Source organism: Onychostoma macrolepis, chromosome 13 (assembly GCF_012432095.1).
Source record: "Onychostoma macrolepis isolate SWU-2019 chromosome 13, ASM1243209v1, whole genome shotgun sequence".
NCBI lineage: Eukaryota > Metazoa > Chordata > Actinopteri > Cypriniformes > Cyprinidae > Onychostoma > Onychostoma macrolepis.
The window spans coordinates 3,402,715-3,423,121 of NC_081167.1; the positions used below are offsets into that span (position 1 = coordinate 3,402,715).

The 20,407-nt window shown below is 36.6% G+C and overlaps 1 protein-coding gene across 2 annotated transcripts in view; it reads left to right on the forward strand.

Annotated features, from left to right (window-relative positions):
- Positions 1-20,407, forward strand: part of wdr11 (WD repeat domain 11) — a 170,055-nt gene that overhangs the window by 38,069 nt on the left and 111,579 nt on the right. For both annotated transcript variants that reach the window (XM_058795162.1, XM_058795163.1), the window contains 4 exons: positions 1,571-1,775; positions 2,321-2,421; positions 4,472-4,651; positions 11,124-11,208. In XM_058795162.1, the coding sequence (XP_058651145.1) occupies positions 1,571-1,775; positions 2,321-2,421; positions 4,472-4,651; positions 11,124-11,208 (571 nt within the window). The remainder of the gene's footprint in view (positions 1-1,570; positions 1,776-2,320; positions 2,422-4,471; positions 4,652-11,123; positions 11,209-20,407) is intronic.

The window sequence follows — 20,407 nt, forward strand, 5'->3', positions numbered from 1 at the left end:
TGAAGTTTCCACAGTCAGTGATGATTTGGGCTGCCATGTCATCTGCTGGTGTTGGTCCACTGTGTTTTCTGAAGTCCACAGTCAACGTAGCCATCTACCAGGAAATTTTAGAGCACTCTAAAAATCCTTTCTTTGTATTGGTCTTAAGTAATATTCTAATATTTTGAGATACTGATTTTTGACTTTCATGAGCTGTAAGCTCTAATCATCAAAATTAAAAGAAATAAACATTTGAAATATATCAGTCTGTGTGTAATGAATGAATATAATATACAAGTTTCACTTTTTGAATGGAATTAGTGAAATAAATGAACTTTTTGATGATATTCTAATTATATGACCAGCACCTGTAGTTGTTTTTACTGAAAATGTAATAACAGGAATGATATGGGTAATCCTATGAATTAAATATTTTATAAATGACAGGTAATTCATCTGACTCTTTTGACATTTTGAATTGTATATTTATGCAACTAAGCTATGGTTCATGGATAACACTTTACAATAAGGTGTCATTTGTTAACATTAGTTAATGTATTAACTAACATGAACAAACAATGAGCAATGCATTTATTACACTTTTTATTAATCTTTGTTCATGTTAGTTAATGAAAATACAGTTGTTCATTGTTTATTCATGTTAGTTCACAGTGCATTAACTAATGTTAACAAGCACAACTTGTGATTTTAATAATGCATTAGTAAATGCTGAAATTAACATGAACTAAGATTAATAAATGTTGTAGATGTATTGTTCATTCTTAGTTCATGTTTACTAATGTTGTTAACTAATGAACCTTATTGTAAAGTGTTACCGGTTCATGTTGCACCAGCAACACCCCTGAATAAGGGTGAATCCCATTTCTCTGTCTTACCCCTTCCCCTACGTCTTACCCCTAGCCCTTGTCCCTCGAAACCGAGTGGTAAGCGCTAGGGGTGAAAACATACCCCGATGAAATGAGACACCACTTGGTTACGTTTACGTCATCATACACCGTCGCTAGCTGGCTGCTACGTCATCAGAGCCGACAAGTGTTGATCACGAGCTTTGGATCGTTTTACAAACTTGTTAAAACTGTAGACATGCATGGAGTTCATTCAAGGCTAGTCTGCGGGACTGTTGTGCAACTCAGCAATGTAACGTTAGCGTCGCAAACTAGCGATTTTTTAAAAACGTTTCAATTAAGTACATGTTTGCAAATATATATGTACAGGACTGTCTAGAGCACAAAACAAGACTGTCGTAATTTTTAAATAAATTATTTAAGCCGAAAATACTTGATTGTTGCCGGTTGCGCAGTGTGTTCTGGGTACTCCTCGGTTTCAAGTAAGCTCGAAAATGCTTGGTTTTAAGGGTATCTACCCTTCCCTTAGCCCTACCCTCGATCAAAGCGAGAATTGGGATAGCCCTTACTCTCACGTGAACGCGCAAAACTAAGGGGAAGGGGTAAGGGGAAGGGGTAAGACAGAGAAATGGGATTCACCCTAAGTTCTTTCCCCGTTTTTACTTGACTTGTGATGAGAAATGTGGTAATTTATTTTAAATAGGTGATGTGTTCTGTTGTTCCAGTGATTGATCCAGAGCAGAATGTCCAAGAGTTGGTATACGATCTCCGCTCCCAGTGTGACGCCATCCGTGTGACTAAGACAGTGCGGCCCTACCGAGTGGTTATCTGTCCTGTCAACGAGAACAGTGCCGCCCTCGTAGTCAGTGATGGAAGGATAATGCTGTGGGAGCTCAAAGCTCATGCCAGTAAATCAACTTTAAGCCTGAGGTACAGTTCTTTAAACATAAAAAACTGATTTATATTGTAAGACATTACAGACTAGTAGCAGACTTGAAAATAATACTATAATGAAGGCTTTGCTTACTTTGCTTGATATACCTTCTTGGAGCATCGATTTTATGCCATTTTGAATACCACATAGTTTTTATACTAATTTAATTAATCTGCCGTATCTAACATGTTACTTTCTGACTCAACCAATGGTGTTAGTTTTCAGAACTGTTATTGAAAATATATTTTCACATGTCAAAAGAAAAACTGTGCAGTCGTAGTTGTATTTATTGTGTAGTGTATATGCTTGGTTTAATAAAAAATGTACTGAATTTTAGTAATGATAATAATACAATTACAAAAAAATCATAGAAGTATTGCACAAATGAGAATTTGGTAGAGAAATGTGCTTAATTCTGAAAATAATGCCACAAAGCAAAACATCTCTATGGTTCCAAAAAATAAAAATAATATGAATAAAATAAAATATGTATTTGTTTGTTTGTGAGATTTACCTACAGTACATCTTTTCCCCCCCTCAGTTCTGGCTTGCCACCTTTGTATTCTCCCGTAAATTTTTGTGGAACACCTTTACATCAGAATCAAAAATGCATCCCGGATCTTTCTCTGAATACAATGATAGGTAAGCTAGCCATTCTCCCACATGCACACACATTCCATTTGGCTTCTAGATATACCACATTTAAAGAGTCTCGAGCTTCATTCTCCTGCCTTTGGCTTGAGGAGATATTTTCAGACGGAAGAACCTGAGACCATACTCTTCTATCTGTCTTTGTCAGCAAGAGGCTTTTATCTGTACATCTTATTTATCCTTTTAGAAACAAGCCTTGATAACGTTTTTAGTCTGTCGTATGGCTTATCTCCTGTTACGTCTTTAATTTTAGGCATTGAACAGCTTTTAAGAGCACTTTTTTTGTGTTCTATGCTTGAGCAATTCTATTGGTGGGCTTTTAAGGTTTAGAAGAAGTTTTAAACCTGCATGACTTAATTTTTTCCATGGAACATAAAGTGTATTTTAAAGAATGCAGTTCGGTAAATGAGGACTGATGCTTTCAAAAAAAAAAAAAAAAAAAACATGCTGGAAGCTGTGGACTATAGTTGCAATTCATTTATGATAAAATTTGCTTATCTTCACAATAATTGATGCCAATGTGTTGATGTCATTTCTTTTTTGTTACTGTCAAAAATCCATTTACAGTTGTAGTCATAAGTAGAGGTCGACCGATTCATTGCCACAACTATCGGTTATTGGCAAAAATCCATGCCGATAGTTTTCCTGGTTTGCAACCATTGCTGGGGTGACTGAGAAGGGTCCGCTGGCATTATACAGTACGAGAGCGGCCTCTAGAGGCAGAAATCACTGACAGCACGTGATTTTGACACGTGACACTGCGCGCTGCACAGAGCGGGAAACTCCACACGCGCATTTAAATACAGCCGACACAAAAACCTGCCGTGGAACAGAGCGCCATTCACATAGTTTTCTATTAAATTACATTATATTTGTCCCAAATCATTGTGAATGTACATAATGACTTCACCCTAGGCTATAAAGTATGTATTGTGCATTTTTCAGCAAAACGTTTGTCTTTCTGTGGCTCTAATAAAGTCTGTATGCTTCATATAGAGCTGTAATAGATCGCGGTTTCTCTTTCTGCGTGCTCTGTTTTTTTTAAACACCGAACTTCAAACTCGTTTATGCCACATTGTTCATTCTTGAAGCAAACTTATGTCCATTTGGGGATTAAATAAATTGTTTTAGACCGCCACTTGAATTGAACGCAATGGTGTGTGTGTGATACCTCTGAGTTCTCCTAGACTCAGCGCTGCGCTTTTGCCCGGTGTTTGACTAACATTTTTTTTTATTTATTAGATAATTATCAAGTGTTAAAAAATAGATCCATATAAAGTGTGTGAGTACACATAAAATATCCATATTTATGTAATTTTAATGCTATGGCCTTGTGTAGATATTTAAAGATGGCCATCTTTAAGCATGATTGTTTAAACTAAATGGTAATGCTTAATAAGAGTCCATTAGTAGCATTAATGAAAACTGTAGAAGTATTGTTCCTTGTTAGAGTGTGTTCATTTCAACATTCACTATTAGCAACTAATAGGCTACATTTTTTTAATTTTAAAGTTTCTTCTTTTAACATTAGCAAACTATGAAATAACTTTAATGATTAATATAGTAAATAATATTAATATTTTTATTAATTTACAATGTATGGTTCAGTACTGTTACTGCTGTTTTTTTTTCTTTCTTGTTTTTTAAATGGTAAAGCTCTAGCTTTCTTTCAGTATCCATTTTGAAAACTATCGGTTGATTAATCGGCCAGTGTGGTCCAACCTAGCTATCGGTAAAATCCACTATCGGTCGACCTCTAGTCATAAGCTTACACACCTCCTTTCACACGGAGTACAATTAAGTGACTATATACATATGTAATTAATGCCCAGTTGTGGATCATCCAGGTAACAACACACAATGGCTATGTTTACACTTGGTCACTTCATGCGTGAGCAATGAGCAAAGCAAACCTGGTCTTTCATGATCTGGATTTAATTGTCACCTTCTCTCATTTGGCTTTACAGCAGCCTTAAAGAGCTGCTCTGTTGTTTCAGTTGATATGGTGTTAGATCAATTATGTGATCTGTCCCTGTTCCAGGTCACAGTCTGATTTCTGGAGTGGACTCCCCACGACCCCTGGCAGGTCAACAAGAAGTACATCTGAAGTTCCTGTTGACAGGTCTGCTGTCTGGCCTGCCCTTGCCCCCATTCTCCCTCCGGATGTGCCCTCCGCTTACCACAAAGAACATCAACCACTACCAGCCCTTATTGGCTGTGGGTGAGTACTTCACATGCAAGGACCAGATACATTTTTTTTCTCCATTCACTCCATCAGATGACATGCCCCAGCACAGCAAAGTGTTGGTGTACAGTCTCAGCCCTTATGAAACACAACATATGTGACCTGTGCTGGCAAAATGAGTCACAATGAGCAAATTTTCCAAAAATGAGTTATTTTATTTTCATTAAAAGACCTTCAAAATGATGTATGATTTATTGTAATCAAACAAAAAATTACTGAGCTACACCCATTTGAAGTCGATGAAGTCAGAAAAGTCAGTTCTGAGAAATATCGAGTTAAAGGTTCCAAAGCAAAATCACCTAGCAACGGTGCATTGTTTCCTCCACTTCCTTTCATAATATTAATTACTATTTTAATAATCACAATATAGCCATTTTTTATTTTATCTTTGTTATTAAACATAATAACAGATGCAAAAACAACAACAACAACAACAGGAGAACAAATGTAAGAAAGAAACAAATAGTGCATTACTATTTTCATTGTACATCTAAACAAAAACATTCAAAGAAAAAAAAAATCAAATGTAAAAAACACTTCAGTGTGTTCATTACAAATACATTGATTATTAAAACTACAAAAGCAGTTCAATCAAGAGCAGCGATCTTTTCTTTTATTGTTAGATTAACATTGAAACAGACAGGCTACATATTAAGACCTGTACTGCACGGATCTAATATAATGTTACACATCAGATGTTTTCCCCAACACTTCCCCAAACGTTCACTTAAGACATAACAGGTTTGCGTGAAGAATAGCCTACTTAAATACTGTCATTCTGTGTATATAGTATGTGTATATTTATTGGGATCGCGTGCTGGCGGAAGCAACTTTACTTTACAAATAAAGATAATTTTAGATGTTTAATTACTATTTGGAGCATTTGGGATCACTAGAGGAGGTCTGAATGAAATTTTTTTTTTGTGAAAACCTGAAATTCATTTTTCACCCTTTTTTTTATTTTATTTTTTTTGCCTTTCCGACTCATTTTGCCAGCTCGGCTCACATATCCTATAAAATCCTGAAAAGTGGCTTCCTGGCTTTGTCTTGGGTGCGGTTTGCTTGTGCCATGAGTGTCAAGCCCAGAATAAGTTTAATTTGGCTTGAATGCTTTTTTTTCTGGAACTGGCTAGGAGTTGGGTGGAAGTTAGTCATTAAGTAAATGTTGGTTATTTTTAATATCACAATTTCCATTCTTTTCCCTCTTTCTCTGCCCACATACACACACACCCAACTTCAGTCTTCAGTCTACCACAGAATACATTTTTAAGCCAATCATCCAATAGCCCTGACATCATTGAATAGTTTTAGTCATTGAATAATCATAATTGAATGAATCATTTTTAGAGTTTTATGACAGTCAGTCTCCATACAGATGAATGGATAGTGCCAAACAGTTCATCAAGCTTGTTGCAAAATTGTTGGTGACTTATGAAAAATGTCTCTTAAAAAAAATATTTTCCACAGTGTAGTTAAATTATAGCTCGCTCAGTATGGCTCACTTTAATCAATATATCATGCAAACATATTTATGATGGATAGTCAACAAAGTGATTAGCTGTTTCCACACAAAATGATCTTTGTGGCATTTCTTTACATATTTTCTCACTGGTTGGTTCCTGCTTCATCTCCCCACCATGCTGAGGTCTAGCTCAAGTGTAAGGATTGCAGATTTTTTAAGTTTAGTTTGACTGAAATTTAGGTTTTGTTTAAAGATTGCAAATTTAGACATTCACGTAAGGTGAGAATTAGATTTAGAGCCTGTTTACACTTTTTACACAGAAAACATTTATATGAACGCGCTGTTGCACCTCTGATAACTTTTAAGGCTTATTTTGCAGCGTTTATATAAGCCTTTTGACGGGTTTTGCAAGGAGCTGTAAAAACGGTTACGTTCACTAAGTGAATGAACCACGTTTGTGCTGAACTCTTATTACAAAGCAAAAACAAACACTCCTTTGATCCATGAGCGTTTCTCTCAGTTAATGTAAGTGATTTCACAGTCTGAAGAGTCAACACATGCTGTTGTGAATAATTAAGTGAAGCGTCTTCTCATAGGATAAGGACACGCAGTCTCATGAATAATTTAATAGACACAGACACGCATCACTGATAGAATGTGCACTGTAGCATGATGCTACGATATTTCTTCAAAAGCAGACTGTGGAGACATTTTAATTGTCCACGATCAAAAATCAGCATATCGCACACCGCCAAGTAAGACTAACCTATCTTTCAAGTGCTGATAACGCTCTCTCCTGTTGCGGTTTTTGATCTTAAAATTAGCTTATGATGAATAAAATACGGTGCATATATGTTGCTTTTGTTGACGTGAACTCTGTTAAATTTGCATATCGCGCAGGAATTGAAGATCGGCTATATATCCATTTTGCAGAGACATAGTTATGTGGCCAAGTGTAAATGAAAACATTTTTAAAAAATCAGATTGATATCCAATCAGAGAAAACACATGACGTGATCAGGTGTAAACAGGCCCTTAGAATTATATGTTTAGAGAATAGACAGTAAAATAATCAAATTCATTTTTATAAATATATAAACTCTTTGACACTAGATGTGCAATATTGACAAAAATACCATCACAGTATTTTCTGTGATTTTATACTGTTTAATGTAGCTCAGAGGTGGCATAAATAATGCCAGATTAATGTAACTTAAATATGAAACTAAAACTATCAGTAGGTGTTGTCCGTTTACTGTGCTAATGAGTCATTAGCCCACAGACCAGAATTTGGAGTCATTCTAACTGCATTGTCATTGCTCTTCACAAAATCAGTGTATCATATTCTGTATTAAGATGCACATATTGAGAGTTTGTTTGTTTTTCACATAAGTTATGTATAGTCTTTTTGTGAGTGAGACCTCCTTTTTTGACAGCAAAGTGAATGAGCCGAGAGAACAAAATCATATGAGCTGAAATGACGAAACTGTGATAAATTCTTATGCAAATGTCATTCATCACAGCAAGGCCATACTGTAGCTGTTCTGTTACTCCTCCTTAAAGATTCTGCAAAGATTGAAATCGTTGCACAGATATTAAAAACTCAAGTGCACAATTTACAAAACAAATTAAACTTTGACAATTTGTAGACTAATGTATGATTTGAACTAGCTGTGGCTAAAAATAGAGCTCTAATTGAGTTACATCTGTTACTCAGTAACAGAGAAATGAAAAATATATTACAGTTTAAAGACTTCATAAGTATGTGAAGATCTGTTATACTGCATTATAGAAATATCAATATGTTCCAAATGAGGTTTCACCCGGTTTAGTCAGTGGATCTTAAATTGCAATTTGAGCTCTGTAATTGGTGGTCTAATTTTCTCCACTCGTCATCTCATTATTGGAGTCAACACAGTGGTGCAGCCTTTATGATATTTTGTAGCTCCCTGAATGCACTATACATCCAATTGAGCAAGCACACCAAGCACTTAAAACCATGTAATGTGAATTCCTCTTGATGGATGCCTTTCTAAAGTAACTCCATAGCACAGTTTTCAGGAGTGCTTCAGGGATGATACAGAACTTCAGACACTCTTTCTGCCTCAATGCACAAAGACTGTTGCTGAATCGTTCCCAAGAGCTGATTTGTTTTAACCGTCAAAACTTTAAAAAAGCGATCTTGATGAGTGGTCATTTAGCACTTGAGGGAAAGAAACTCCATGTGCAACTGGATCCACTGGTGTGACATTTGAAGCCAATTGTACAATTTTAGATGTATCAGTGTCAGTTCAGTCTACATACTATCCATAAGAGCCTTTGAACTGAAACCAAGAGCCTGGTCTTCTCCGATAAAAATGAAGGGAACACTTAGCTGTCTTAAGCACTCAGATCTGAAATTACTCTTGCTTGTCTTATAAAACTCTGTGATTGATTGGAAAATTATCTATGAATAGCCTGTATGCATGTGGTCTAACACTGTGGTGCCTACTACGTATTTCCTGTGTACATCCAGCTCATTATTTTGTGGCAAATGATTCTGTGGACTTTATAGCAAACATATGTGTCCAAGAGAGCTTAACGCACTGCAACTGAAAGAAAAAAAAAACGCAAATAGAATAAAACACCACAAATTAAGAAAACGTCTTTTATCAGTTTGACAGCATGTGCTGCAAATACTCACAACGTATAGCACAGACCACAATGGAAATGTTTCAAGGGGACCCCAACAAGTGATGAAGCTGGCTGGGACATGCTTATTGTTCAATATGTACTTGTGGTGTTGTCGATGACTTGAAATTGTTTATTTTAAAATCCTGATGTGTATGATTCCTTAGCCTTTTGGATATTATTAGTCTAAATAATCTGACAAAATACACAATTAATTGTGAAACATTATGTAGTCTGGGTAGCTTACTTTCACAACTTGTTTGAGTCCCCTTGAAACATTTCTGTTGTAGTCTGTTCTATTTGCAGTGAGTTTCTGTATTTTATTGCACTGTGAGTATTTGCAGCACGTGTTGTCAAACTAATGATGTTTTCTTAATTTGCTGGTGTTTTTTCAATTTACATATGATTTCTTCAGTTGCTGCACGAGCTCTGCACGAGGCCACAATACATATCTCTTTTAGGGCTGAGTATCACCAACAACCTCACAATTTGAAATGCATCCCATTCAATTTAGGGTTGCACAGATTTGTCAAGTAGTTGTCACTAGTCCATGCATTGCGTCTGTGTCGCTGTTTGCTGATCACAACTTCAGTTGTGCTTGTTCAATTGACCTATCGGTAAGCCCTGCCCCCCTTAGTTACTGTTGCGAACTCGGACAAACAAACGGAGTTGCTAACTGTCTTACAATGACAGCTGTCAGTGTGAAAACTTTATTTTTTTGATAAATTTTGGACACAGAAGGACCACCATTCAACTGGGACTTAAATATGCCATGGAAGGATATATAAAATATTTTAAAATGAATATTGTGGGTATTATTTTGGAAGCGAGGGTTTACAGATCACAATGCAAGCGGGAGAAGTCTCATGTTACGTTTGTCACAATCGCAGATGACAAACATCCTGGATCAACACTTCATGTATCGCAGGGTACGATTAAATTAATTTACATTTAACCAGTTTAATATGAAGAGACAGTGAAATGTAGACCTTTGTTTATGTGTTTTTGCCCTACTCTGTACAAGAAGCGAGAACAGTCCGCTATTTAGGTTTGTACATTAGCATGGACTCACTAACTTTAATGTTAGCTAGTTTTAGCCAGAGATACCTTGCTGAAGCACAAGATAATATTAGCGTTCTGCTTGAGCAGATGCAAATTGGAACTTAGAGTATGACGACCAGAAAATGAATGTTTTTGTCTTCAGTGGGATTGAGGGTGAATGCTTAGGGACATTTTGCTCTGTTCTGTTTGGGTTTAGGAAATAGAACAAAATAAATGCATTGCCCATCCTCTCGGGATACCTGGAATCAATGTTACAAGTACCCCAGGCACATCGTTTTGCCATTTTTTTAAGCATAAACCCCATAAAAACAATGCAAACTTCAGATCTTCCAATATTTCTCTGTGGTGCTGAAACCTACAGATGTCCGGGTTCTGCTTCCCGTGCTACTGATACTCGACTGCCATTGGCTCATCTGCGTTCGAGGTGAGGGGCTTACCGATAGGTCAATTGTTTTCAATTGAATTCAGTGGATGTTTGGTCACAATTTATTAAAACACATTAATAAACATGCAAGGATCGATAATATCACTGCAGTTCCAGAATAAGTAGAATCATGATTCATTGACTAATTTTATCAGCACATTTCTACAAACGCTAACAGGAAAACCTGCCCTTAACATAAACTGTCACCCAGACTCTGCCCTGTCCCCATCAATAAACCCTCTGAAACACTTCACTTCCTCTTAGACTTCCTCATTCACTCTCACTCATATCTCCTCTCAGTGCCACATCTATCAACTACTTCTCTCCTCCACTGACAGGATTAATGATGTTCTGTTCAGTCTGAGCAGGCTGTTTTATGAACAGTGTCATTAAAATTTCTGAGGATGTTTACAAATTATTTATTTGGTAACGCTTTAAAATAGGGAACACTTATTCACTATTAACTACAACTTTTCCCTCAATAAATTCCTAATTTGCTGCTTATTAATAGTTGTAAGGTAGTTGTTAAGTTTAGGTATTGGGTAGGATTAGGGATGTAGAATAAGGTAATGTAGAATAAGGCATTAATATGTGCTTAATTACTACTTATAAATGGCTAATATTCTATTAATATGCATGCTAATAAGCAACTAGTTAAGAGACCTTAAAATAAAGTGTTACCATTTATTTATTTATTGTAATGATTATGATGATGAAGATTAGTATTTGTAATCAAAGGCAAAACAAACAAAAAAATGAAATTAATAATCCAGTCATATTAATTTTGCCAGTTACATCATTTATTTGTGTTTTACATGTTTGCCCATTAGGTACAAGCAATGGCTCTGTGCTGGTGTACAACTTGACCAGTGGCCTCCTGCACAAAGAGCTAAGTGTCCATTCCTGTGAAGTCAGGTAAGAAGCCTTGGTTTACTCTGTAATCATATACATGTACATGCATTCTGTTATGTTAGAATATCATACATCTGAACAGTGGTTTTTAGTTATAATGTTTTATACACTATGCTCTTAGGGAGTTTTCACACCTGGCTTTTTTAAATGTTAGTTTTGAACCCTGCACATTCTCTCCCTTAGTTTTGTTTAGGTATATAGGAAAACTGCAGTCATGCTCTGATCCACAACAAAATAACTGGTCAGGTGAATGTGGTAGTCTCAGTCCAATTGAAAATCAGCTCTGGAGCGGTTTACTTGTGGTTAGAAAGAAATCTAACCCAATGGACCAATGATCCAAGCTGTGTCATAATTCATAATGGGAAATGCATTACTTAAAAAACAGAAGTGGTTAATTCTGTGAGTGGGCACATTAGTTATCGCAGTTGAAATCCACCGAGCACCTCTTCATCATTAAATGTCATTATTTTTTGTTGCATTGCAAGACAGATATGCAGACAAAGCTGGTAATTGTTGCTGATAATTTTAATGTATAAATAATCTGCATATTTAGATTGATTGTTTTATATTTAGCCATCTATTTTATTTAGATTTTTATTCACAATTCACTATTGGATTGTAGTTCCTTTCCTTGCTAAAGCTGTTAAGTACACAGTCGTGTACACAGTACAGCTCCAACTCGCTTTCCTAGACATTTCTAGTGAGTCTGAAAACCTTGTTTAGTTGGTTCAGGTGTGTTTAATTAGGGTTAGAAGGTCCTTTTAAAGAGAGGGTCGGAATGAGGGTTGATAATTTTCCACATATGTATGTGTTTTTTTGTGCAAAAAACTTTATTAACAGAAGTAAACATCAAGGAACATATTAAAATAATTTTAAAAAATCTGTTTCATTACCCCTTAAAAAACTCTGCTTTATTATTTCTTAATTTTTTTTTTATTTTCCCTCCTCAGATTTGGCAGAATGTAGTTTAGGGATGTCACAATATCAATGTTAAGTGATAAGAATTCATGACAACAATATTATTGCAATTTTAGTTGCGCTTTATTTTACGGTTTGTACACTCGTGTGTACTTTTGGCGCTTTTCCACTGCGTGGTATGTCTTGGCTTGGCACGGTTCAGATTGGCTCGGTTCGTGTTTCCACTGCAGTTTAGTACCGCTTTAGAGTGGGTGGGATTATTCACGTGTCCTTATAGTTGCGCCGCCTCTACTGTCGTGACTCCTGAAAAACGTTTTAATTCCGTGTCACTCCATCACGCTCTCGCTGGATCCGCTCCTCAGCTATCAGTGAGAGGACAGTCTGTACTTCCTCAACAGACAACGAAACAGCCAATTTTTGGTTATTAAAAGAAAGGTGCGCTCATTCAAAACAGTCACGTTCGATCCTTCGCTGGCTGTGCTGATTTAAATCTAGCAGGTCTGTTGTGTTGTCGATTTTCTCCAGCCAATCAGTGATCAGCAGAGTTTACACGTCACGTTTTGGTAACGGTACGGTTCGCTTGGAACCTCGGCTGAGTTGGTACTAAAAAAAGTACTAGGTACTGTACCCAGTGGAAAACCCCCCAAAAGTGAGCCGTACTGAACCGTACCATGCAGTAGAAAAGCGCCATTAGAGTGTACTTACCTATGAAAGTACCGGGTAATTTAATGTAATTACATGGTTATGGTTAGGCTTAGGTGTATGTTCAGGGTTAGTACAGGCATTACCCAGTTATTGTAATTAATAAGTAGAAAATATGTACACACAGAACAGAACTGTAAAGTAAAATGCTATTGCAATGTATTTCTATAGTTTCTATAGTTCTATATTTCTATATGTTGACAAATAAGTATAATATCAGTCAAATTTCTTTTTATTTTGTGTTTTCTCAATTTGGTCAATGAATCGCACTCGAAATATGAGTCCAGGGAGGTGGAAAGCGAGGTGCAAGCTTCTAAAAGGGATGTAGACTTGTTGGTGGGAATGGTGCAGAGACTGGTGGCTGTTTATATGAAAATTAGAGATGCACCGATCCGATAATCTGTATCGGTATCGGCTCCGATACTGTTATTTTCTGCCGGATCGGGTATTGGGCAGACGAGACAGATCCAAATCCAATATTGTGCGTATAGTATTCTCTGTTATTGTTAAGCCTCACGAAAGACACAAAAACATCATAAAGCACCATAAAGTTTTCGTGCACTATATTCCAAGTGTTTTGAAGCCGTTCCATAGTTTAATGTGAGGTAGAGATGAATATTTAAGTCAAGTTCATGTAAACTCAAACTGCGTGCCGCGTTCGGTTACCACAGTCAAGACGATGAAACCCTCTCCAAGAGTGTGGTAACTGAAATTTAAAACTGTTAAAAGAAAAGGCTCAATAAACTATCGCACAGATTTAATACACTACGCATCAATATCTCTTCACTTTGTGCTTTGAACTTTTGGGCTGTGACTTCGTGCTTCAAGCACATCATTTTGCGCACGGGATGCGCATAAGTGCTTTGTACCGCTCTGTATTGGAGCCTTTCGTATTATAATACTTCTGCGCAATGAAAGATTATTAATTGCCTTTCTTGTTCTGTCCAATCTATCATATGTTGCTGCCTCCATTACTGTGCTATACATTTAAAAGAAATGTCTTTTAATTTTATAGTATATATTTATATATAAATATATTTACTAGTTGTTCATGAATGTATTTTATAACAATACAAAGAGCAATGTGTAACATTTTACCAGATTCAGTCCTACACTTATTCACTTTTATTTGTTCCCCACTAAATAATGTTACTTCACTAAATGTTTAGATTTTATAAAATTATTGTGCACTCATGAGTTTTCTAGAATAACTTTTGCTGCTGAATTATCCTCTAACCTACTTTATAGTTGTATTTTTGTCATAGATTATGATTAGGGTAAACTTACCTTTTAAGCTCATGTACCCGTTAAGCACACTTCCGTTTTTGAGATCAGATTATAAAAAGAAAAAATAATTTATTATCCTACTTGATGTCTTAACCAATTGATATGTATGTTGATTTTGATCAACTCAACCTTGCCAAGACAGAACTGCTTGTGGTTCCATCAAACCCATCGTTTCATCACAATTTAACCATCCATTTAGGCACATCAACCATAACTCCTTCAAAAACAGCCTGAAACCTTGGAGTAATGATTGATGATCAGCTGACTTTCTCAGACCACGTTGCCAAAACTGCCGGTCCTGCAGATTTGCTTTATTTAACATAAAGAAGATCAGGCCCTTTCATTCAGACCATGCTTCACAACTCCTTGTTCAGGCTCTTGTTCTGTCCAGGCTGGACTATTGCAATGCTCTCTTGGCAGGTCTTCCAGCCAGTTCTATCAAACCTTTACAATTAATCCAGAACGCGGCAGCAAGATAAATATTAATGACCCGAAAAGAATGCACGTCACACCTTTGTTTATCAATTTGCCCTGGCTACCAATAGCTGCTCGCATAAAATTCAAAGCATTAATTTTTGCCTACAAAACCACCACTGGCTCTGCACCCCTTTACCTAAATTCATTACTTCAGACTTATGTACCCTCTAGAAGCTTGCATTCTGCAAATGAGCGTCGCTTTATTGTGCCATCCCAAAGAGGCACAAAATCACTTTCACAAACTTTTAAATTAAATGTTCCCTCCTGGTGGAATGACCTGCCCAACTCAATCCGAGCAGCTGAGTCCTTAGCCATCTTCAAGTATTGGCTAAAAACACATCTCTTCCATCTTTATTTGGCCCTCTAACTCTAGCACTCTCTTTTCTAATTCTATTCTTAAAAAAGAAAAAGAAAAAAAAAACACTAGCTTTTCCAATCTTTTTGTGTTTTACCTATTTGTTTTTTGTTGAGATGCTGTGGCATGACCTTAAACAGTCCTTTCATGCTCGTAAACCCTCCAATGTGGCTGAATTAAAACTATTCTGCAAAGAAGAGTGGGCCAAAATTCCTCCACAGTGATGTGAAAGACTCATTTTCAGTTATCACAAACGCTTGATTGTAGTTGTTGCTGAAAAGGGTGGCACAACCAGTTAATAGATTTAGGGGGCAATTACTTTTTCACGTAAGGCCAGGCAGGTTTGGACAGCTTTTTTCCTTTCATAAATAAAATCATTATTTCAAAACTGCATTTTGTATTTACTCGGGTTATCTCTAATGCCGTGTGACAACTGATTTCTGTGCACGTGCTTTGGATATGTGTGCTCAGAAAACTGTATATCATAAGTTTAAACTAATATGGTTTAAAACGCATGATTTCAGCGCGATAGACATGGTAATCAAAATCAAACAAATGTTTTTTAACCCTCTGGTATTGTTCATTTGGTAGTCACACTTGTGTTGTTCATGATCAAAACTGATCAGAGGCCATAATAATTTTAATAATTTTATTTTTGTGAAATTAATATTCTATATTTAATTTCAATGATTTTTTAAAAATATATATATTATATTTTGCATTTTGAGTGTATTTCATGTTACTAATTAATATTCATATCTAAATTATGGACTATTTTCTGCTTAAATTGTATTTAAGTATTTAAGTTAAAAATAGAGCAAAGGTATTTGATATCCATTGAATTGAGGCAAATTTGATCTACCTTGTGGGAAAAAAAACTAAAGAAAATCATCTGTAATACCATGGTGTAGTAGACAATAGATGCCTGCATAGCCATATATATTCAGTGCTGTGTATTCCTTAGTTACTGAGCAGTGTTTTCAGGCATAATTGCTTAAGTTTTGCCACCCCTTCATTGCTGTGAACTTTTTTTCTGCATTGTGGCTTATTTGTAGATTGTAGATCTTTGTTATTTGTAGTTATTTGTAGATCTCTGTATTTTCGTATTTTAAAACAGCGTGTATCTGCTTCCACTCAAGGGGATAATAATTTTGATTGTAACTGTACATATATTATATACAGTGCCTTCCACTAATATTGGCACCCTTGGTAAATATAAGCAAAGGTGGCTGTGAAAATAAATCTCTGTTGTTTATCCTTTTGATTTTTCATTAAAAAAATTTGCAAAATTCAAACCTATCATTGAAGTAAAACAATTGAAAGTGGGGAGAAAATCTCATGATGAAAATGAAATGTTTTCTCCAATGCATGTTGGCCACAATTATTAGTACTCACTTTTGTGGCCAGTGGTTTAGACATTAATGGCTGTGTGTTGAGTTATTTTGAGGGTACAGGAAATTTACACTGTTATACAAGCTGTACACTCACTACTTTACATTGTAGCAAAGTGTCATCTCTTCAGTGTTGTCACACGAAAAGATATAATAAAATATTTACAAAAATGTGAGGGGTGTTCTCTCTTCTGTGAGATACTGTATATACAGTGGTGTGAAAAAGTGTTGGCCCCCTTCCTGATTTTTTTTTTTTTTTGCATGTTTGTCACACTTTAATGTTTCAGATCATCAAACAAATTTAAATATTAATCAAAGATAACACAAGTAAACACAACATGCAGTTTTTAAATGAAGTTTTTTATTATGAAGGGAAAACAAAATCCGAACCCACATGGCCCTGTGTGAAAAAGTCCTTGCCCCATAAACCTAATAACTGCTTGTGCCACCCTTTGCAGCAACAACTGCAATCAAGCGTTTGCAATAACTGGCAATGAGTCTTTCACATAACTGTGGAGGAATTTTGGCCCACTCTTCTTTGCAGAATTGTTTTAATTCAGCCACATTGGAGGGTTTTCAAGCATGAATGGACTGTTTAAGGTCATGCCACAGCATTTCAATTGGATTTAAGTCCAGACTTTGATTTGGCCACTCCAAAACCTTAATTTTGTTTTTCTTGAGACATTCAGAGGTGGACTTGCTGCTGTGTTTAGAATCATTGTCCTGCTGCAGAACCCAAGCGCACTTGAGCTTGAGGTCACAAACTGATGGCTGGACATTCTCCTTCAGGATTTTCTGATAGAGTGCCGAATTCATGGTTCTATCGATTATGGCAAGTCATCCAGGTTCTGAAGCTGCAAAGCAGCCTCAGACCATCACACTACCACCACCATGTTTGACTGTTGGTATGATGTTCTTTTTATGAAATGCTGTGTTGGTTTTACGCCAGATGTAACGGGACACACACCATCCAAAAAGTTCAACTTTTGTTGCATCAGTCCACAGAATATTTGCCCAAAAGTCTTGGGGATAATCAAGATACTTTTTGGCAAATGTGAGACGAGCCTGTGTGTTCTTTTTGGTCAGCAATGGCTTTTGCCTTGGAACTCTCCCATGGATGCTGTTTTTGCCCAGTCTCTTTCTTATTGTTGAATCATGAACACTGACCTTAATTGAGGCAAGTGAGGCCTGCAGTTCTTTAGATGTTGTTCTGGGTTCTTTTATGACCTCCTGGATGAGTTGTCTTTGTGCTCTTGGAGTAATTTTGGTAGGCCAGCCACTCCTGGGAAGGTTCACCACTGTTCCAAGTTTTCTCCATTTGTGGATAATGGCTCTGACCATGGTTTGCTGGAGTCCCAAAGCCTTAGAAATGGCTTTATAACCCTTTCCAGACTGATACATGTAAACTATTTTGTTTCTCATCTGTTTATGAATTTCTTAAGATCGCGGAATGATGTGTTGCTCTTTAAACATGCTTCACTTTGTCAGACAGGTTCTATTTAAGTCATTTCTTGATTCATCAGGTCTGGTAGTAATCAGGCCTGGGTTTGGCTAGTGAAATTTAACTCAGCTTTCTAAAATAATGTGGTTAATCGCAGTTCTTTCATGATTTAATAGGAGGGGGCAAGCACTTTTTCACACAGGTTGTTTTCCCTTCATAATAAAAAACTTCATTTAAAAACTGCATGTTGTGTTTACTTGTGTTATCTTTGATTAATATTTAAATTAGTTTGATGATCTAAAACATTAAAGTGTGACAAACATGCAAAAAAATTTAAAAATCAGGAAGGGGGCCAACACTTTTTCACACCACTGTATATCATACTGCATATACTTTTTAACAGCCCCTACATCACCACATGTTGTTCGGGAGGGTTTCAAGGAAAATTCTCCTCGCTCATCCAAAAACAAACTCCAGCATATTCAGTTGTCAGACACAACTTGAACTTCAAATGGCACTGGCTTCTATGGTCAGATGAAACTAAAAAAAGCTTTTTGGCAGCAAACCCACCAGATGGGTTTAGTATAAACATGGATAAAACGTACCCCATGCCCACAGTTAAATATACTGTTGAATCTTTAATGTTGTGGGCCTGTTTTTTTCTGCCGGAGGTTCTGGACATCTTGTTCAGATGCATGGCATCATGGATTCTATCAAAAACCAACAGATAAAAAATCTAAACCTGTCTGCCTCTGTTAGAAATCTTATAATGGTCCGTGGTCTTCCATCAGGACAATAAACCAAAACAAACATCAACACAAAAATGGGTCGCTGAGTGCAAAATGAAGCTTTTGCCATGGCCATCCCTGTCCTCTGACCTGAACCCTGTAGAAAATAAGTGGGGTGAACTGAAGAGAAGCAGCACCAACTTGGAGCTGTGAATCTGAAGGATCTGGAGAGATTATGTATGAAGCAATGGTCTCTGATCTCTTATCAGGTGTTCCCCAAACTCTTCAGGCATGATAGGTGAACAAGCTGTTATCTTGGCAAAAGGACATTGCAATAATTGGGTGCCAATAATTGTGGCCAACATGAACAGCCACTTTCTATTTTGTGAAGCTCAACAATCTTGGTTGTGCGCATCAGAACTATATTCTTAGTTTTTTTTCAGCTTGTGATGGATGATTAAGGGAATCTGGCCTTTGTGAATATACTTCAGAGATATTTTACTCATAAGAATTTCTAGGGGTGCCAATAATTGTGGCCATGCATTGGAGAAAAACATTTATTTCATCATGAGATTTTCTCCCCTATTTCATGCTTCAATAATAGGTTAGAATTTTGTGAATTTTTTCGAATGAAAGATCAAAAGGATAAACAATGCAGATTTATTTTCACAGCCGCCTTTGCTCATATTTACCAAGGGTGCCACTATTAGTGGAGGACACTGTATATCAGACCACCATCAGCTGTCGCCATCAGACTACCATTTGAATCAGTCATTGAAAAACCCATGTAACTCGAAGACTAATGCAGAATTACCGTGAACGCCTTCACTATATGGATGTTGGATTCCTATAAACGTGTTCGCTAAAAATATGATGCCACAGTGATTCCAACTTGCATTATAATTTGCTGGCCCGCGAGATCAACTTTCCTGCAGAGATTATCTCCAATCCTAATCAAACACCCTCCTGAACAAGCTAATCAAGGTCCTCAGGATTACTAGAAAGCTACAGGGCAGGTAAAGTTCAAACAGAGTTGGAGCTAAATGCTGCAATGTAGATCTCGAGGACCAGAGTTGCCCATCTCGATCTAAACTAATAAAATGAAGTTAATGCTTCTGTTATTGAATTCATTGCAGAATTTAGACCCTATGACACACAGGCTTGCCTCATTTTATTAATTATCTTTCTTATTTAAACGGATGCCATTTCCCCCTGATTAATTAAGCGAGAGATTGAATCAAGTATGTCGTTAAGCAATTGGATTAAAAACACCATCCATTGTCTCTGTTGAGAAGCGAATGTTTAAAACGTCTATAGACTAGAATATTACCTTCTTGGCCATAGATAATAATATCCTAATACTCATCCAACAAACTTTTAACAGCATGTAACTGTGCGCAGCATGATTAGGGATGATCCAGTTATGAGCAAAACTATGAATAACCTGAAGTGTGACACAAATGAGGCTTTATTAACTACACAAGACATTTAAACTACTCTAACGATCTGTCCAGAAGGCTTGTATAGTTGCTGAGGTCTTTGCTGAGCATCTGTCCAGAGGGCTCGTCTCTTTAAGGTCTTCACTAGCTGTGAAGGGCTGTGTTGTGGTTGTTTCTGGTGATAAGGGTGAGACACACAGACTACTATAAGCATAGATGTTACAGTACATGGGTTCAGGGCTTGACATTAACATCTGCCAAATGCGGGTAAATTTCAGCTGTGGCGGGTAACACAGTCACTCCCACTAGCCACTCTGGCAGGTTGAATTTTATATACAGTAACAGAGCTCGACATTAATGCTTTCAAGTAGCTTTTTTGAAGGGGGAATTAAAACATCTAATTAGGGAATTACCAAATTTCAGCGAGAATGATTCTGATTTTATTACATTTGGTCCAACGGGCA